Source organism: Emys orbicularis, chromosome 3 (assembly GCF_028017835.1).
Source record: "Emys orbicularis isolate rEmyOrb1 chromosome 3, rEmyOrb1.hap1, whole genome shotgun sequence".
In the NCBI taxonomy this organism is placed as follows: Eukaryota; Metazoa; Chordata; order Testudines; family Emydidae; genus Emys; species Emys orbicularis.
In genome coordinates, this window is record NC_088685.1 from 112,917,569 (window position 1) to 112,937,493 (window position 19,925).

General features: G+C 40.9%; 1 protein-coding gene across 1 annotated transcript in view; it reads right to left on the reverse strand.

The window, feature by feature from the left end:
• The window catches only part of EPM2A (EPM2A glucan phosphatase, laforin), a 50,224-nt gene that overhangs the window by 21,327 nt on the left and 8,972 nt on the right, over positions 1 to 19,925 (reverse strand). Inside the window, exon 2 of the mRNA XM_065401971.1 lies at positions 9,177 to 9,351. Within this exon, the coding sequence (XP_065258043.1) occupies positions 9,177 to 9,351 (175 nt within the window). The remainder of the gene's footprint in view (positions 1 to 9,176; positions 9,352 to 19,925) is intronic.

The following is a 19,925-nucleotide window of genomic DNA, read 5'->3' on the forward strand; positions in this document are numbered from 1 at the left end:
TCGATCAGTTTCCAAGAAAGGATAGTGCTGCATTCTAGCCTACAAGACTTTCCCCACAGTGCTGGCTGTGAGTGAAAATGACTCAGATTTTGGAATCCTAGTCAATTTCATTCACAGCTGGCAATGTAGGCAAACTGCTTCTGTAAGCAGCACAATGCTACTCTGTCTCTGACAGCTTGGACCTTAAAGAATAAAAAGGCAGTAAAACGGGAAAAAACAATCAAAAGAAAAACAGAGTGAGGAACAGAGAGACAACTAACAAAGAAAGAGGAAAGGAGAAACTACAAGAGTAATGACCTAAACCAATTTTCCCTCTAACCATGGTATCTCACCTAATATTTGATTAATTGGACCATCAAGAGTTGCCTTTTGATAGCCCACAGGGTGAAAACAGTGCAAATCACTTTGTTTACACCTGTGGTTTCCTTGCCAAGAGGGTTCCTGTTCTTGCCTCTGCTTTTTTCCCCTGAAGAAATGGAATCAGTGTCTATTTTCCTTAAGAAATAAGGAGATCTTATGCAGCAACACAGCTGTGTGAATTTCCATTTCAAAGAGCAGCAATGTTTTAAAGCAAATGTTACACATAGGCAGCTAATTTAGGAAAATAACCATTTTGACATCGCCAGCCAATCTCAGCTCACTGTCGTTTTACAGTGGGGAGATCATTCTACCCTGCATAGTGACTCACTCACAACCATCTCTCTAAGGCCTTGTCTACACTGCAGAGTTTTGTCAGCAAAAGGCAGCTTTTGGCAACAAAAGAGTGGAGGTGTACACTTTTGGCAACAAAACTCTTCACTCTCACAGCGCTTTAACATGGCTGAGTAGTGTAGTGTTGTGGCTGTGTAGTTGTAAAAAAACCCACCCCCATGAGGGGAATAGCTACCAGCGCTGGGAGTGCAGCTCCCAGCACTGGTACACCGTTTACACTGCCACTTTACAGCACTGAAACTTGCTGCGCTCAGGGGGGTGTTTTTTCACACCCCTGAGTGAGAAAGTTGCAGTGCTGTAAAGTGGCAGTGTAGACAAGGCCTCTGTCTCTCTCCTCTTTCTCCCAGATCTACAAGATAAAAAAAGCTGCACTGCCTTTTCAGAGCAAGCCCAAACCAAGCCAATCCCATTTCGGAGGCACCGCCTACTGCCACTCACCAAGCCAAAAACAAGCCACACACTTCAATGACAAAGCTACTTAAAGGGCTTGGCTACACTTGCGAGTTACAGCGCATTAAAGGGGCCCCAGGCACCCTAGATTACTACCCGTCCACACTGGCACGGCACGTAGAGGGCTCTGACTCCATGGCTAGAGCGCTCCTGGTACTCCACCTCGGCGAGTAGAATAACGTTTGATGCGGCCCCGCTGGAGCGCCCCAATGTCAGTGTGAACGAGGTGTTGCATTACTGTGCTCTGATCAGCCTCCGGAAACATCCCATAATCCCCTTAAGTCAAGGGGCCACTCTTGTCATTGTTTTGGATATGCTAAGTGCTAAACTTCATCGCTCACTCATTTTACATTGTTACTGCCCATTCCCTACTCCTGGGGTTGTAGATTGTGTGGTTAGATTGTAAGCTCTTTTTAGCAAAAGCTTTGCCTTCATATCTGTCTGTCAAGCACCCGGCATACTGTTGGTGGTGTATAAATAGCCAGCTGCTTCTGTGAAATAGTAGCATTATTTTTAATACAATCCTATGCATCTTTTCCTTCCCCCAATACCACCACTTCTAGTTCAGCTGAGCTGAACAATGACCTTACTATCAGCTATTTTCATTGTGTCTCGAAGACTTGTCTCTCTCACCAACAGAAGTTGGTCCAATAAACGATACTACCTCGCCAACTCTGTCTCTCTATTATCTTGGGACTGACACAGCTACATTGCATATGACAAATGATATCATTTTGAACTTCAGAACCCATCTGGTTATGAGAAGAATTCTGTTTAAATGACCATCAAAATGTATGTTTCAGCTCCAATCTCTTTGTAACTGCCATCCATGTGGCCAAATTCCATGTGCAAAGCTAAACAGACCTCTGAAAGCTCATCCTTACTCCAGGCCCATGAAGTTGTATTTACTTCTGAGAGGGAAACCACATTTAATCGCAAGTCACGTAACAGCTATGTGACTACAAGACCCCTCTTCTGACCACTGGGTTGATTCCTTGACACCATTCCACCGGATCCCTAGCAATAATGTCAGGAAGGCATTGCACATTCATTCTGCCTCCCCACCTATGTAAGGCTGCGAAAACCAACCAGACCAGTTCTTCTAGGGCTGACTCACATGGGAATTAAAAGGGTTGATCAGTTTTGACATTTCTGAATGTGGCACAGAATGCTTTTGAGAACAACCCACTTTGGTGGGGGAGGGGTCAGAAGTATAAACCACAAAAGGTATTTGTACAGGGAGGAGGAAGACTTAGGCCTTCACAAAATGTGTTGCCCCCCAAAAGAAGAGTGAAACAGATGGAAAAGAAAGAGAGGGGAAAGGAGATGTAAGGGAGGAAGTTTCTTTTTAACAAGCTCTTGACATTTTTAATGGGTTTGAATTATTTCTGAACTGTAAAAAGAATTATTCATTTAATGACAATGACATGGTTAAAAAGGGATAGCCACATATCTGTGCCACACGTACCAGGGCAATTACACAAAATAAATCATGAAATGTCATTGGAAAAAATTCCTGTTGTACATCAAGAATGATTCCAACTGCTCCATGTCCAAAGGTAGGCAAAATCCCAATATAAAATCTCAGGTTTACTGGACTATGAATATATGAATAATGCAAGCAACATGCATGGTAATTTCCTGGAAAGAGGAGAAAGGAACAAAGGGGCACAGGTATAACACGCTGGACAAATTGGAGAAATGGTCTGAGTTAAACAGGATGAAGTTTAACAAAGACAAATGCAAAGTGCTCCACTTGGGAAGAAAAAATCAGTTTCACACATACAGAATGGGAAGAGACTGTCTAGGAAGGAGTACGGCAGAAAGGGATCTAGGGGTTATAGTGGACCACAAGCTAAATATGAGTCAACAGTGTGATGCTGTTGCAAAAAAAGCAAACATGATTCTGGGATGTATTAACAGGTGTGTTGTGAGCAAGACATGAGAAGTCATTCTTCCGCTCTACTCTGCTCTGGTTAGGCCTCAGCTGGAGTATTGTGCCCAGTTCTGGGCACCGCATTTCAAGAAAGATGTGGAGAAATTGGAAAGGGTCCAGAGAAGAGCAACAAGAATGATTAAAGGTCTTGAGAACATGACCTATGAAGGAAGGCTGAAAGAATTGGGTTTGTTTAGTTTGGAAAAGAGAAGACTGAGAGGGGACATGATAGCAGTTTTCAGGTATCTAAAAGGGTGTCATAAGGAGGAGGGAGAAAACTTGTTCACCTTAGCCTCTAAGGATAGAACAAGAAGCAATGGGCTTAAACTGCAGCAAGGGAGGTCTAGGTTGGACATTAGGAAAAAGTTCCTAACTGTCAGGGTGGTTAAACACTGGAATAAATTGCCTAGGGAGGTTGTGGAATCTCCATCTCTGGAGATATTTAAGAGTAGGTTAGATAAATGTCTATCAGGGATGGTCTAGACAGTATTTGGTCCTGCCATGCGGGCAGGTGACTGGACTCGATGACCTCTCGAGGTCCCTTCCAGTCCTAGAATCTATGAATCTATGAAAACAAAATACCCTCAAACCAGGCGAACATTAACAATACTGATGGATATCACTTAATAAATAGCTTGACATAAAAAAAATAATTAATGTCTGCCAAAGTTGGCAAGGTTTTTAAACAGACCCATTTGTTGTCACAACAGTTTTTCTCCCATTTCATCATGTTTATACAGACAATCTACCATTCTTCGGTAGTTAATTCCACAGTGTCACTCCAGTGTCTAGACAGTATTTTGTGTCCCGCTGATACCACAGTACACAATAAATCTGACAGAGTACTAGAGAGTGGACATTCTTCAGGTCTAATAGAAAACATAATGCAGATAATGATAATAACAGTAGCTTAACAACTGATAAGAGTCAAGCAAAAATCCTACTCTGAAATTACTCCACCTCTGGACAATCCTAAACTAAACTGCCCTATGGTCTTCTATTCAATTAAAATTATAATATCTGCTCTGTAATACCAGACTGCTTATAATTGTGGTATTCACCAGAACTATGTCTAGAGCACAGGATTGAGAGCCAGGAGTCCCAACTTCCTTCCCCATTCTGACACTGACTTGCTATGTGACAGTGGACAAGTCTAGGGCTACGTGGATAAGAACTTCTTGTTTGCATTCAGAAAACAAAATAAGTGGCTTGCCCACTTTGGTTAATCTGTCAAATCAAGCTGCTTCACGGGAATGTTGTAAGGCTTAAATAATGTTTAGAATCTGTTTCAACATCAAAATAGAAACTATTATCTTTAAATAGTTTCTCTGAAATTATTTTCAATTGTATTTTGTTACATCTGATGTATTTATATATTTTTGTTATGCAGTATTATAATTAACATTGGTCTTATTCTTAAACTTTCAGTAGCCTGTGCATGTTATTTAACAACTATAACTAGGCTTGGTTTAAATGATAATATCAATGTTTATTTTTAAGCATTTATTAAATGTTCACAGTAGCACAAAAGTATGGGATTTATGCATTTTTTCAATGTTTTATCTATTTATATTTTCACAGTTGTGGGAAATTGGGGGGCGGGTGTCAGACAATTATTTAATGACAGTAGATGTTGAGATGCAAAGTTAAAACTTTATAACAGTTAAAACACAAACTGTCAACATCATGTCAAGATACATAAAGAAAAGTGCCCCAAGGGTCTGTCCTGGGGCCGGTTTTGTTCAATATCTTCATTAATGAACTGGAGGATGGCGTGGATTGCACCCTCAGCAAGTTTGCAGATGACACTAAACTGGGAGGAGTGATAGATATGCTGGAGGGTAGGGATAGGATACAAAGGGACCTAGACAAATTAGAGGATTGGGCCAAAAGAAATCTGATGAGGTTTAACAAGGACAAGTGCAGAGTCCTGCACTTAGGACGGAAGAATCCCATGCACTGCTACAGACTAGGGACCGAGTGGCTAGGCAGCAGTTCTGCAGAAAAGGACCTAGGGGTTACAGTGGACGAGAAGCTGGATATGAGTCGACAGTGGAAAGGATGTGGAAAAATTGGAAAGAGTCCTGCGGAGGGCAACAAAAATTATTAGGGGGCTGGAGCACATGATTTATGAGGAGAGGCTGAGGGAACTGAGATTATTTAGTCTGCAGAAGAGAAGAATGAGGGGGGGATTTGATAGCTGCTTTCAACTACCTGAAAGGGGGTTCCAAAGAGGATGGATCTAGACTGTTCTCAGTGGTAGCAGATGACAGAACAAGGAGTAATGGTCTCAAGTTGCAGTGGGGGAGGTTTAGGTTGGATATTAGGAAAAACTTTTTCACTAGGAGGGTGGTGGAATGGGTTACCTAGGAAGGTGGTGGAATCTCCTTCCTTAGGAGATTTTTAGGTCAGGATTGACAAAGCCCTGGCTGGGATGATTTAGTTGGGAATTGGTCCTGCTTTGAGCAGGGTGTTGGACTAGATGACCTCCTAAGGTCCCTTCCAACCCTGATATTCTATGATTAAATATCCTTAAATCAAACTCTAATAAGTTCTTAAGCAGCAGGTTTCTTATTTTGCCTCTCTGTAAATTGATACTGAATGGAAATATTTTTTCATTTGTGTGCCTATGGTGAAATTGACATTTACCAATAAAAATCTAATCCTTCCATGCCTAACTATAACTGTATGTTTATGCATCCATACATATTGTGTACACATATAGTGTACTATAGTTAAAGGATGATTAGAACAGGCATCATAAAGAAACTAGCCGGTAGTTTAGTGGCAAGGCAATGCACTGCCACGCAGAAGGTGCAAATTTAGGTCCCAAACGCCAAAAAAGTTTCCCCCATTGCTCTTGAACAACCTCCTCTGACTGACCTTACTAGTTAATCAGATCCAGATGTTGAAGTTGATTGGTTGTCCCAATGTCTAACCAATCTCAGGGGCCAGTGGGAAGGGAGAGTAGCCAACAGTGCCCTTTTCCATTTGTGACTTGTTTTTCTAGATGCAGACTCCCTCTCCCGCCCCCCTTTGCCTATATCTTTTGTCAACTTCAAGGCTTATTGCAATGTGTTCTCCATGGAACTACACTTGAAGACCAGTCAGAAACGTCAGGAAGTACAGAATACAGCTCCCTGCTTCTTCAACAGTACTTCCCTCAGGCAGCATGTTATACCTGTGCCCCTTGACCTGCACAGGCTTCCCATACATTTCTGGTTGCAATTCAAGGGGCTGGTTTGAATCTATAAAAAGGTCAGGTCTTGCTTATTTTAGAAACCGTCAGGCTGCTTGTGCAATACCACAGAAGTTGAAATCAGCTGAGTTTACACCTGAGGAAGTTGAGGACAAGGTGTTCTCAGTGAGGGGATCCCTTATCTCTGAAACTTGTTTTCTCTCTCCCCCAGTCTGAATTTGCTTACCTTCAAGCCACACTGCAATGCCTATCTATTTACCTAGACTTTGTACAGGAGGGCTGTGGGAAGTTAATGAGGAGGGAGATTTAGAGCACTTTGATCTAGTCTTCTTTGACACAGGTCTAGATCAAAGAACATTAGCAGATTGTTAATGCATGTCAGCAGGATCCACATAAACAGTCGGACTGTGGCAGGCTAGTGGGGGTAGATTCTCACCCCAGCTTGCTGTGAACTAAATGTTTGTGAAGACAAGCCCCCTAGGCTCTGTGGGAAAAGGCTGACAGTGGGAAGTTAATGAGAAAGGAGAGTTTCAATTTGGGTAGGTTAGGGAAGGTCTTTCATCGGTGAGAATCCAATTTTGATTTGTATGTGTTTGGAACAAAATTTTATTCATGCACAAGAGTTAGGGATAGGCACAATTTTAAATACATCTAAATAAATGAGCCCGGGATACACAGATAAGGCTCTGTTTCCATAATGTGGTCTTCTTCTTCATTCCTCCCCTCCCCCATGCACACACACACACACTTTTTTTTTAAATAACTAAATTATAAATTGTTTAAAAATTATCTCCTGCATTTAATCTCTCTCCCACACAGCAGATACCAGTAATGTCATCATACAACTCTTTTGCTCTGTAGCTCATAATTTCTTAGTCCTGTTACTGATGCTGTTGCTCTGTAGCAGCGATTCTCAAGTGTGGCCACGGTAGCCCCATATGGTCACCACAACTCGGCCACATGTACGGCCACCATAACTTTTGGGGTCCCAGAGCCCCTTCCCTAAGCTCTCTGCCATGGGTCACTGGCTCTGCTCCCCCCAGCAGCAGCCCAAATTCATGGTGGGCCTGGTGATGTTTCATTATAGTGTAGTAGGGCTGCCTTTGGCTGTGGGAGGGAACCAGCCCTGAAAGAGAGACGTATTGAACAATTCCTTTTCAAGAACATTTTGAAATAAAAAAAAGTTTATTGATATTTACAACAGGTAACTTTAATGGTATTATTAGTAGTACATATTATTCTTTAAATTGAAAAGATTTCATTTACATGACACTTCCAAATAACCACATGACTATGTTGTCACTTGTTTAATATTTTAGCTGGACAGAACCGTCACTTATATTCTACACTGACTGAAATAACACCATGGTATTTAAAATACATATAAATGCCCATAAAACCCTGCCCACCCCTGCCAAATAATGGTGGGGTTCCATGACTAGTCTTGCTCAGTGACTTCCCTATCTTATCTGCTCAATTTAAAAATCAAACATTCACTTTTTTCCCAAATTCAACCCGACACTTAAAAATCAGGTTATGTTTTTTCTGCCTCTACAGTTATCACCATTAGTAAAAATACTGCAATAACAGCTCAGCTGAAGATTTCTGGATGTTGTCTGAGGCTTTACAGAACCATGTTCACTCGTCCATAGCTTTATTAGCTCTGTAATGCATAGAGCGGTAAAAATATTTTCCCCATCAAATTAAACCGACAGACGTCAAAGATAAACAAGGCGCAGATATTCTGAATGAGAAGATGTTTTACATAAAGAAAGGTTACTCACCTTTTAGTAACTGGAGTTCTTTGAGATGTGTGGTCCCACTCGGCACTCACTATGGGTGTGCTCCATGTGCCTGAGACTGAAAGATTTTTCACTAGCAGTGTCCACTGGTCTGTGCCTGTGCCCTGTGCCTGCTCGTGCTCCAAACTGGGGACAAATGAGGTGGCACGGACTGCCTGCCTGCCTCTCCAGTTCTTACTGTACTGTGGATTATAGTAAGGTTCCAAAGCAGAGAGGAAGGAGAGTGGGTCGTGGAATATACATAGGGACCACACATCTTGAAGAACTACAGATACTATAAAGTAAGTAACCTTTCTTTCTACAAGTGCAGGTCCCTATGAGTATTCACTGTGTGTGACTCACAAACAGCATCACATTGAGGAGGAGGGTGTGAGGAACGATGCTGCACTACAGATCACAGGCCTGCTGTTCCAAAGGAAACCTCCATGGATGAAGCTTGCATAAGGGGGTAATGCTTAGTAAAAATACCTACAGAGCCCCACGTTGCCATCTGCAGATCTCTAATAGAGGAATTCCTTGCGGCAAACCCCCAAAGGTCGCTTGTGCTGTGGCTCAGTGGACCCTCACACTTTGTGGGGGAGGGGTGACCATTTGGTCATAGCTAACAGGATGCAACCCGAAATCCACACACAGTCTTTGCAATGAAATTGCTTCTCCTTTATTTGCTTGGCATCACTACATTGCAACGTGAAGGTTGTTTGGGTGCATTAATTGTGCACTCTCATACTTAACATATTTGGGTGTTTTAAGTATAACCTTAACTGCAAGTTTTCTGGGTTTGTTATGCTTGGTTTTGGAATAACTAAAACAGCTCTGTAAAGTTTTTAACCTTAAGACATATCTGATTTTTACCTGCTTAGGGGCAGTTAATTTGCATTAAGCTTTTCTGAGGGACTGTAAATTTAGCCTTCTGAGTTGCGTCTCTGTGTATGTGAATGGGTCGTTACTTTCTATTCCACACAAATTCCCATTTGCCACCATATGGTCTAAGTCTCTATCCATCCTTTCAGTTCAGATTTCCTCTTTAGCTGCCTGGATTGAACAAGCCCTTGAGAATACTCATTGTTTGTTTTTTTACCTGGAATAGTGAATGGCTTGATGGCCTGCAATATTAAAATAGAAGTCAGTTGTGTGCTTCATCTCATCAGTGTGTCCAGAGACTTCGATCCAGTGTCCTATTGGCAGGCAGTAAACTCCATCTACCAAGTTGCTTTCATTGTAGACACAGCAGCGGTCATGATGGGGCCCATTACCTGAAACAGAAGCAGCAACATACACAGCTTGTGAATCAACACTGTTTACATGGAATCAAAGTAAATGTGAATTTAAATATGAATGTAAGGTCTTTGGAACAGGGACTGTGTCGCAGGGTGGCTGGCCTCAGTAAATGAAGTAGATCTAGCTCTCCTCTGCCAGAACAGGCGCTTCCACTTGCCCAAGTAAGAGGGTTGGGAAGCACCTGATGCTATAAAGAAAAAGGGAGACACACAGCGGGTGGGAATCGGTACACGCAGCCACCCACGTTTGGACATTTTGTTCTCAGTCTCCTATTCCCTTCATGCTCTCTTTTTGTCCCATCCCCTCAGTTAAAAACAGTCTTAATTCATTAAAGGTACAAGTATAAGAAGTCCGATTCCCTGGACTCACCATGCGAAGTATCCTTAGCACTATCTAAAGTTAATATGCTCAAAGGGCTTTAACATCATCCCCTGACAAGACTGCACAGCATTCTGCAGAGGTACAGAAATATCATTGTCCATTTTATATACTGGAAAACAAGGACACAGAAAGCGTAAGTGACCTTCTGCCCAAGGTCACACAGCAAGTGAGTGTCCACAGAAAGAACCCTGGAGTTCCCGGTTCCTAGCTTGGTGCTCATTTAACAAGACTGCACTTGCCTCACCGCTTATATCGAAGTCTTTTACCAAACACAGAGATTGGCTACCATAGATCTTATCTTCTGGGGGGAAACAGGCATAGAGGAATTTTTTTCTTGGATTGTAAACTTTGTGCACTAGTTTTGAACATTAATTTACTCAAAGTGACTTCAAGATAATGGACAATGAACTTTGGCCATTTGAATAATATTTTCTGAACCATACTGCAGGTTGAGTACAGTTTCAGACTCCGGGCACTGCAACTTGAATCTTTTTTGTTGTCCATATTGTTACAGACATATTTGCTGACAGGTATTTTGAAATAAATTATCAAAATAATTGAAACTGGCATGATTATAGTGTGTTATATTGACAAATAAAATATGCAGAATTTTAAAATATTGTGGGCAGAATTTTTAGACACAGAATTCCCCCAGGAGTAACCCCTCTGTCTCACTTTAGTGCAGTCTAGAGTTGCTCAAGTTCCCTTTTTTCCTGTTCCCTCTGGGGCTCCTGCTTTACTTTTTAGAAAGCAGACACAACCTGTGATGTCTCTCTCTCTCTCACCTCCTTCATCTTTGTTTTTACTGGCTTTCCCCCTACGTGGGAGCCAGTCAAAGGAGAAGGCAGCAACCGAGGCAATGTTCCCATTCATCATGCTCTCAATAGCAGAAGCACTGGCTTCCTGCTCTCCCATTTCTAACTCTTTTCCCTCCTTCCCCTTGAGGTTTATGCCATCTGCTGACTAACTTTTCCCTGTCTCCTCATCCTACTTCCTCTTCAACTTGGATTCCTGGTCCTCCTTTTCCTTTCTTCCCAATCCTCCATCTTAATTCTTGATGACTTCAGCCACTGTGTTAATGATCCTTTCAACTTTGCAATCATTCACTTCCTTTCCCACATGGCACTGGAGCTACAACCATACACAAAATTGTAGCCACTCCTTCAACGTAAAGTCTTCACTAGGCATTGGTCCCTCTCTTCTGTCACTTCCAAGTAGCTTCCTTTCTCTGATCACTATTTATCATTGAAAGAGGTGGAGGAGTAAACAATCAAATAAAAAAAAGAGGTATGTTTTCATTTGGGTTTTATTTTTTAAACAAACACCCTCCATTCATACAGTGCAGTTCATTCAAAAGTACACCAAATTATAATAATTATTTTAGTAGCAATTTTTCATGCACATCATACACACGTCATTCCACCCACCATTGAAATACAGCAACAACGTACAGTGCACAGCAACACAACAATTTCAAACAGGAAGGGAAGATAAGTACCGCATCCTATTGAAACCAAAGACAAGAAAGTAGGTAGGTGGAATGAAGTTACCCAATCAATATTGACCTAGGACACTGAAGTTTACATCCCTCTCATATAAGAAGTGCCATGAGACTGTAATTATTGCAAGTGATCAGGATTGCGCCTTTAAGTCTAATCCAAAAGATGCCACCTCCACCAGGATCTCCTAAAATATGCTTGTTTCACAAGGTAAGTACAGAATACAAGTTTCAAGGGGAGTATAAAAATAAAACAAAAAAACCACTGAATCTGTTTATATGATGTCTTTACTGCCACAATTTCTCATGGGCTGTCCCAAATTATTTAGATACTGTAAAGTGGCAATGCAAGGAAAAAGTTCTAGCTACACAGAGCTACATAAACAAGTTTGAAGAAAAGAAGTGAGATAGTAATCATTTATAATTCATAAACTATTTTTAATAGCATTTAGCATTCATGTCTCTTAGTTTTTGTCCTCCAGAGCCATTTCAATAATAAAAAAGCTGTGGCCCCATAGGGAGCAGAACTGCAGACATGTTCTGTTGGACTTTGTCACAAATAGCTCTATTTGGGGAAAACCCCACAGCTAGAAGATGTAACTGGCCACAACTAGGTGAAGAAACCACTTGTGGTGACTCAAACCATTTGCTCAGGTGGCCTGCTAAGTCATTCTGTACACCCCGCAGGTAAGATGCTTCTAGATCTACTGAGCTGCCAAGACAAAGCTCCCTGCATAGGGCTGCTTCGTGACAGAGTGGGGAAGAGTGGGCTCCCCTCTGCTTGTTGAGATAAAACATTGCCGTCATGTTGTCTGTGACGACTAACAGCCTGCTTCCCCGATCTGCGATAGAAATACTTGCACAGCTTTCAGTTCTCTGACACTGATGCGTAAAGCTAAGTTCTCTGAGGACAAGAGACCCGGCAGAGAACTAAAATGGGCTCCCTATCCGAGGACCGAAGCATCTGTCCCTAGCATGAAAGTTAGTTGTGGGTGAACAAATGGAATGCCTATCAAGGGACTTGAGGACATTGGAGGGCACTCTTACCAGGGAGTCCAATTGATGGCGGTTTGGTGGGTAGACAGATGCCAGCCAGCCCTGCAGAGTTCTGAGTCACAGTCTGACATAGTGAACCACATAGGTGCAAGAGGCCATGTGACCCAGAAGCCTCAGTTTGGTGTTGTTGTGACCAGCAGACCTACGACAATTGATCGAATTGCCTGGAACATGGAAGAAAGGCCCTGGCTTGAGATGATTCCAGTGCAGCCCCCATAAACTCTATCCTCTGGACTGGGGAGAGGAGATACTTTTGTGTGTTGATTAACAGTCCCGGATCATTGACTGGATCAGGTTAATGCTATGCACTTGCCATTTAGACCACGCTTTGACAAGCCAGTCATTTAGATAGGGATAAACCTACACTCCTGATCTTAGAAGGAATGCAGCCACTACTACCATGACTGAGAGCTGCTGACAGGTTAAGAGGTAACTTAGTCACAGTTTAGAAGTACCTACACGGGGAACAAATATTTAATAATGGGCTCTTCAATCTAGCAGACCTAAGGCATAACAGAATCCAGTAGTTGGAAGCTGAAGCTAGACAAATTTAGACTGGAAATAAGGCATAAGTTTTTAACTGTGAGGATAATTAATTACTGGAATAATTTACCAGTGATTGTGATGGATTCTCTATCACTGGCAATTTTTTAAATCAAGATTTGATTGTTTTCTAAAAGATCTGCTCTAGGTATTTATTTTTTTGGGGGGGGGGGGGGGGGTTGGGGGTTATGGCCTGTGTTTTACAAGAGGTCAGACGAGATGATCACAATGGTCCCTTCTGGCCTTGGAATCTATGAATAATCACAAAAAGTCAGTATTATGCAGTTTCAAAGTTCCTGCATGTTTCAATCCCCAGGATTTGTTTTTCACTTGTTTTCCTGCTACAACCAATGGTAAAAAAAATTAAATCAAAGTTTACACTCACCCCTCTATCCTTGGGGTAAAACAAAAACAAGCACAAATACCCTGTGGAAAAAAGGCCACACACAACTAAAAGGATATATTTTTAAAAGCTCAGACCACTTTATAAATGGATCTTTTTCTTTAATCTTGATTGTATTGATTTTTTTCCCCTGCGAACAAATGTTGCTTTAATTTTTGAGAAGGCAAACTTTTAAAAAGTTGTGAAATAAAACCCAGCCTGTATAGTGCTCTTCAAATATTTAATCCATTACTTACCATATACAGACCTCTCTAACCAGTCATGTATGCCTTTCTAATTGAAGAACAAAGAATCTGGATAAGTTTATGAGCAGATATAGGCTTGACTAATATACATCTTGCCTGAGCCCCGCTGCGCTGCCGACCGGGAGCCGCCTGTATTAAGCACTTCCCAGCCGGAGCCTGCACCTCACACCCACAACCCCAACACTCCGGGCCTCAGCCCGGAGCCAAAAACTCCCTCCCAGAGCCCACACCCCTCACCATCTCCTGCCCCCCCAATCTCCTGCCCCAGCGCAGAGCCCTCTCCAGCAGCAAACTCCCTCCCAGAGCCCGCACCCCTCACTCTCCTGCACCCCAACACTCTGCCCCAGCCTGGAGCCCCCTCCTGCACCCAAACTCCCTCCCAGAGCTTGCACCCCTCACTCCTGCACCCCAACCCCCTGCCCCAGGCTCAGCCAATGCACATGACACAATTGAGAATGTTACACTGATTTGTGACAATCCCTGAAGGATTTTGGATCTATAAACTACAAATGACACTAATAAAAAGTAAAACTCATGAAATGTCCAGTAGATTCTATGAGATTAGGTGCAGTGTGTCCATATGACCCCTACACCCAAACTCCCTTCCAAAGCTTGCACCCCTCACTCCTGCACCCCAGCCCCAGGCTCAGCCCAGAACCCCCTTCCACATTCCGAACCCCTGCCCCAGCCTGGTGAAAGTGAGTGAGGGTGGGGGAAAGCGAGCAACGGGGGAGGGGGGGGCGGGAATGGAGTGACTGGGGCGGAGTAGATCTGGGTTGATCTCAAATTCAGAAAGTGACCTTGTGTACAAAAAAGTTGGAGACCACTGCATTACAATGAAGAAAACCCTCAGTTCTATTTTGGGCCAAATTCTTCTCGTTATCTGTATGTTCTACTGTATGGTGTCAATATCAGCAGTTACCACAATTGGACTTCCACTGATACACATACAGTACTCAAATTTACTTATCCTTTACACCAGAGCCTGTTATGAAAGTCTCCCTGCTATCTAATTGTTTGAGTGAAATTCAATCTTAGATGGTTTGGAATAAGCTCTGCCTCAACCCAACCAAGACGGAATTGCTATTGATTGCTACAAGATAGAGGTATGGGAGGGTTGAACTTCCATCACCTGAATTTAGATGGGTCAGATATTTTGGCAGTTGATCCTGCTAGGAATTCTCAGGGTCACTTCAGACTCTTGTCTTTCTAATGTCAACATATGAAAATTTAAATCAATGAAAATTCAGACATGGTTTTGATTTCACACAGCTGATGAATGTTGTCAAGATAAAACACTTGCTTTCTACATCTCATACAAAGATTCTTATTCCTGAGTAGACACTTAGTTATTATGCTTTTTAATGCTGGCTTTCCTGCTGTCTCTATACAGTCTTTCCAATAGGTTCAGAAGCAGCAGCTAGCTTTCTTACACTGGTTAATTATGATGCCAGAATTATTCATTTCCCACATGTACTGCACTTCTAGATCAGTAGTTTGTTTAAATACATCTCCTTTCATGAGCTAGTACCATGTGATTAGTTTGAACTAACCACACAGTACATCCTGGCATGATCTTTTACAGGAAAAATATAGAGTATTTGGGCTTGGAACTTTTGAGATAATAAAAGAATGAAATTCAGAAATTTCCTGACTTGAGGGACTTGACAGAGTAAAAGTCATGTCAATTTCAATCCTTTGCTGACTCATAAGAGATACCAGTAAAGTACAAGGATGGTATAATGTGCACATTTGTATCATATACACTTGAAGATCAGGGATATTTATTTTTTGTCCATCTTTGAGGTAGAATTTTAAGTCTGTTGCAGCACTCTGTTTACAGACCTGATGTTATTTTATCAGGAGGATAATTTATAACAGTAAATGTTATTCAGGGGCCCACTGGGTTTAGGACTGAATCCAGTCAATCCTGATAGCCTCCTTTTTAAGGATCAGTTTAAACAACCACCCCCACTACCATCTGGAATCAGAACTTAAAGACTTACAAGACATACTGATATATAGTAAACTGATATGAAGCAATCAATGAAAATTAGTTCCCAATCATGTCATAACTAAGTCACAGTGATATTTTAGGTGGACAAGATAAAACACTATATGCTATTGTAAGCTGAAAATGTGGTTGCACAAATTTACTGAGAAACTGTGTTTAAATGCAGTCACTTAAAAAAAAGGAAAGTATGATTCTGGGGCTGATTTCAAATTGATTCCTATTTACTCATATCAATAATGTTTCTTCACAACTGAAAGGCATTAATATAGCTAACATTTTCTCTCTCAACAAAGCAATAGGTTCTCAGTAAACCATTGTGTATTAATTAGTCAACATCAACATCCAGTTATACTTAATATTCCCTCCCTTACATTACTCATTGAAAAATAAGTTCGGTGTGGGAGGAAAGAATAAAGTCCTACATTGCCTTAAAAAACAAAATAAATTATGGTATTGATTAAATTCCTATGTAGCTGCCTTCTGCAAGGGTTGAGGAGGTATTTGTTATATACAAGTAAAATGGTGACACCTAGTGGAAGTAATAATCAGCAAGTAAAACATCTACATTAAAATCAGGGTTGAGAAGTTTGTTTGTTTTTTAATTTTTTTTTTAAATCTACAGCTGTTTCCCCCACTCAGGGGATCAACATATTAGTTTGGGGGAAGGAGGAGATGTGCATTTCACCAGAAAGGACTAATAGGGCAGGGAAGAAAGAATTATTTGCCTGAAATTCTGCTTCCTTAGAGATATCATGAAGGATTCTTACTTGTGCTCTACTGCTACTACTGCCCTCAAGGATTAAAATAAAAGGAGATTTTAAGACACAAATGGCAATTAGGCATCTAACTACCTTTCACTCCTTTGAAAAGTCTACCCTTTCAGAGAGTTCTACTAGCCTTCTGCTACAGCACTGAGAGAGAAGAAACCTGCACAAACTGTAGATTTAAATAAAGTTTCATGATCTAGTGTCACTAAATTCCACACTGTCAACACAATGCCATGAGTAAATTAATGAGTCCTTATAAGCAGCACACACCCAGAGTTCTGCAAACTCAGAAAGAATCCCAGAGGCCGCACCTTCGCACATCTTCTTTTGTAACATTCAATCAGCCATGACAGTATGTGTGCTGGCCCCTCAGAGCCAAAAGTGGAGACCACCTGTTCCAAGCAGCATGAATTTTTTCCCCTTGAGTGGGGGAAAATTGAAAGAGGGGAGCTACAATAATCAATGAAATAATAGAAAGTAAAGAGAAGGAAAGATGGGAATGAAACAGCTGAAGAAAAGGAAAGGAGAGATGGCGAGAGAAAAGCACATGGCAACAGGGAGAAGTTAAAGGGGATTCACCAGTCCATCGCAAGGGGGACTACAATAAGTTTGGGAACTACTTCTTGATGTAGTCCTTTGCTTAAATGCTCAGAACAGAAGAAAACCAAAACTAGTCTTTGAAAATGTTTTTGGAATACTGCAATTTTATCTAGAAGTTACCCATTAACTCAAAATGGAATGGACACAGTCATTCAAAGCAAATCCCTGCACGATGACTGGATGAGGGATATAATTAGGCAATCCAAATGCAGCGACTTGTACTATTGCCCGGGCTTGAGTAACTTAACAAGACACCTACTAAGAAGTGGACACAAAATATTGAGAACCACACCAACAGAATCCGGAGAAAAAAATAGAGCACTGCTCACAGGAGCACTCCCTACTTGGACTGATAATTCATGCTGAGTAAGATAGGGAGCAGAGCACTGATAAGAGATAGTGACTAAACAAACCTAGCAGTGGGAAGCAAGAAGTCTCACTGGAGTCTGAAGAAGAGCAACAATTAAACCCACAGGCATGGCTGTTCTCAGTGCTTTTAAAGCACCGGGCATGTAGGCACTAACACCAGCATCTTGACACTTAACCAATTAGTTTAATGTGAAAGCGTACACTCTTCTCTTCAGTAGCCAACAGAACTAGGTTTTAAAAGACAAAGAATCCACTACCATTTATGGAGAGTTCTTTTTATTCCATACTGACAGAAGTAGTAGTACATTTTAATGGAAGGAGCTCAAGTATAGGTCCGAAAGTTGCCAACCCTGCTTGAATGCTCCTGCACTAGAAAAAAGTGTACTCACTATAAATATGCAGTTTGCTGTTATTTAAGCTGTAATGTGCCATATGACTGCTATTATTTTCAGACCATTAAATTCTCAAGCCACTTGAAAATTATGAATATATTTTACTTCAGTTATTTTTTCCACTATTTATATTACTTTATTAGCCAACACTAACTAAGTCTAACTGAAATTACAAAACTTTTTGAACTGCTTTCAGAAGATGTACATTTCCCAAGCAAGAAAAATCCAACTTCAGTTGCCTAACCCAACTTGGCAGGGGCTGGGATGCTGCCGAGGCAGCATGCTCACCCCAGGCTTTGTAGCATAATTGTTTTTAAATAGAATTGTTTTTCAAGGTTTGCCATAAGGCATCAGCTGTTCCTGAAAGCTAGAAAAATGAGAGATCGTCAAGATTTCATTTGGAACCCAGAGAATCCCTAGAAAACAAAAGTGGGAAGATTAATGTGAACAAGATTAATTATTTTGGGAAAACCAAAATGTGTTTATTAAGTGCTTTGAGTGTATATTATGTCATTTTATAGTAAACCGACCCTGCCCATTCTCTACTGTTTAAATAAGTGAATTCACTAAAAAAAAAACCCTATATTAGTATGATGTTAAGACTGAAACTATAAACACAAATATTACTATTTGTTTCTGGTAGCAGCCACAATATGCTGGCACTTTACAAACTGAAAAGGGCACAATCCCTGCTCTGAGGAGCTTTCAATACAAAGGCAGACAAACAGTGTAGAAGGTACACAGGATATATAGTTATGGGCAAATATATATATATAAATTTATATGAAACAAACTTTTTCAAAATTACTTCTCCAGCTTATCATTGTCAGCCATCAATTTTTCCATAGGCATCTTGGCAGAGGTGTATATTCAGGAGAGACTTGAACGTAAAGAGGGTGAGGGCCATAACAAGCAAGCTCAGCAAAATAATATACCTGCAGTAGCCTTATTTTGGCCACAATGCATATAGATTTGTGGTCTAAGCACAAATCTATAAATCTATCTAATTCTAGCTTTGATACTGGCTTGGAAGAACCATAATCTCTCTGCCTCAGTTTCTTCATCTGTAAAATAGTGATAATACCTACTTATCCTGCAGGAATATTTATGAGGATTAGTTAAGTTTATGTTTGCAATATACTTTGAAGATGTAAATAAGTATTATACACAGTATTTTGATGTATATTTTAAGGAACATTATCAGATTAAAATCCTATTTCAAAATAGTTTTCTTACCTGTCAATGTGGAACAAATAAGCATTACATCATAACTGATTGTGAGTGTGCCTTCAGAGTTGCAGATATTCTAATAACTGTGTTATAAATGTTTTCCTGAGAATTGGTTCGTTTTCACCTTAAACACGGATGGTATTGAACATCTGACATGTTGATTTATATTTTATAAACCTTTTTTAAAGAAAAGAATCCAGATCTGTTTTCAAACTGTAATTTTTACAACAGAATACAGAGGATCACTGATATAATAGGCAAAGTTTTTATTGATCCATCTTTGACACAGGAGTGTCTTTCAGTTCTTTTTTTAATTATTGGAAGGAGAAAACCTCTTGTTAAGCTCCTTTCCACACCTTATCATCAAGAACAATGATATCCAGGAATCTGAGGGTTAAAGACCTAACCATTTTTGGTGACTGAGAATGGAGGAACCACTCTGATGACTACCATAAAAGCTCAGCAGTATGTTGACAATCCACAGACTGTTTTCTACCTTTGCAGCCAGGCAGGAAGTTCAGATTGCTGAATACTCACCATGATAAAGAATAAAATTCCATACAGGTTAGTCCTGAAGGAATATTTATGGCAAGTACACCACCCATTAAACAAGCACCCAGAGATTAACAGAAGCTTTTATATTGTCATATGTCTGAACTGGACAGCAACTGGGCCTCCATGGTTGCATGTAAATTAGTTCAAGACATTTTCACAATGTAAAAGAGTAGGGGGAGAAACATTTCCCAATAAGTACAGGTTAGCCTCACTGCAGCTAAATTCTATCATCCAAAATCAGTCACCCAAAAGCCTCACTTGAACATTTCTTGCATGTGCCCTGGGTCCTATCCTGATTATTAGCAGTCAATCATTGTAAAAGTATTGACACAACTGGTGATAAAGTTGCCCCCGCTTTCCTAGCGTCTCTTCTCATTCAAGCTCCAGAATAACAACTTCAGACTGACACCAAAGCAAGTTTGAACCACTTATCTTTATTGCTTGTCATATACTGTGTAATCTTAGAGTGGAAGTCTGCCGGGCCTTCCTACACACC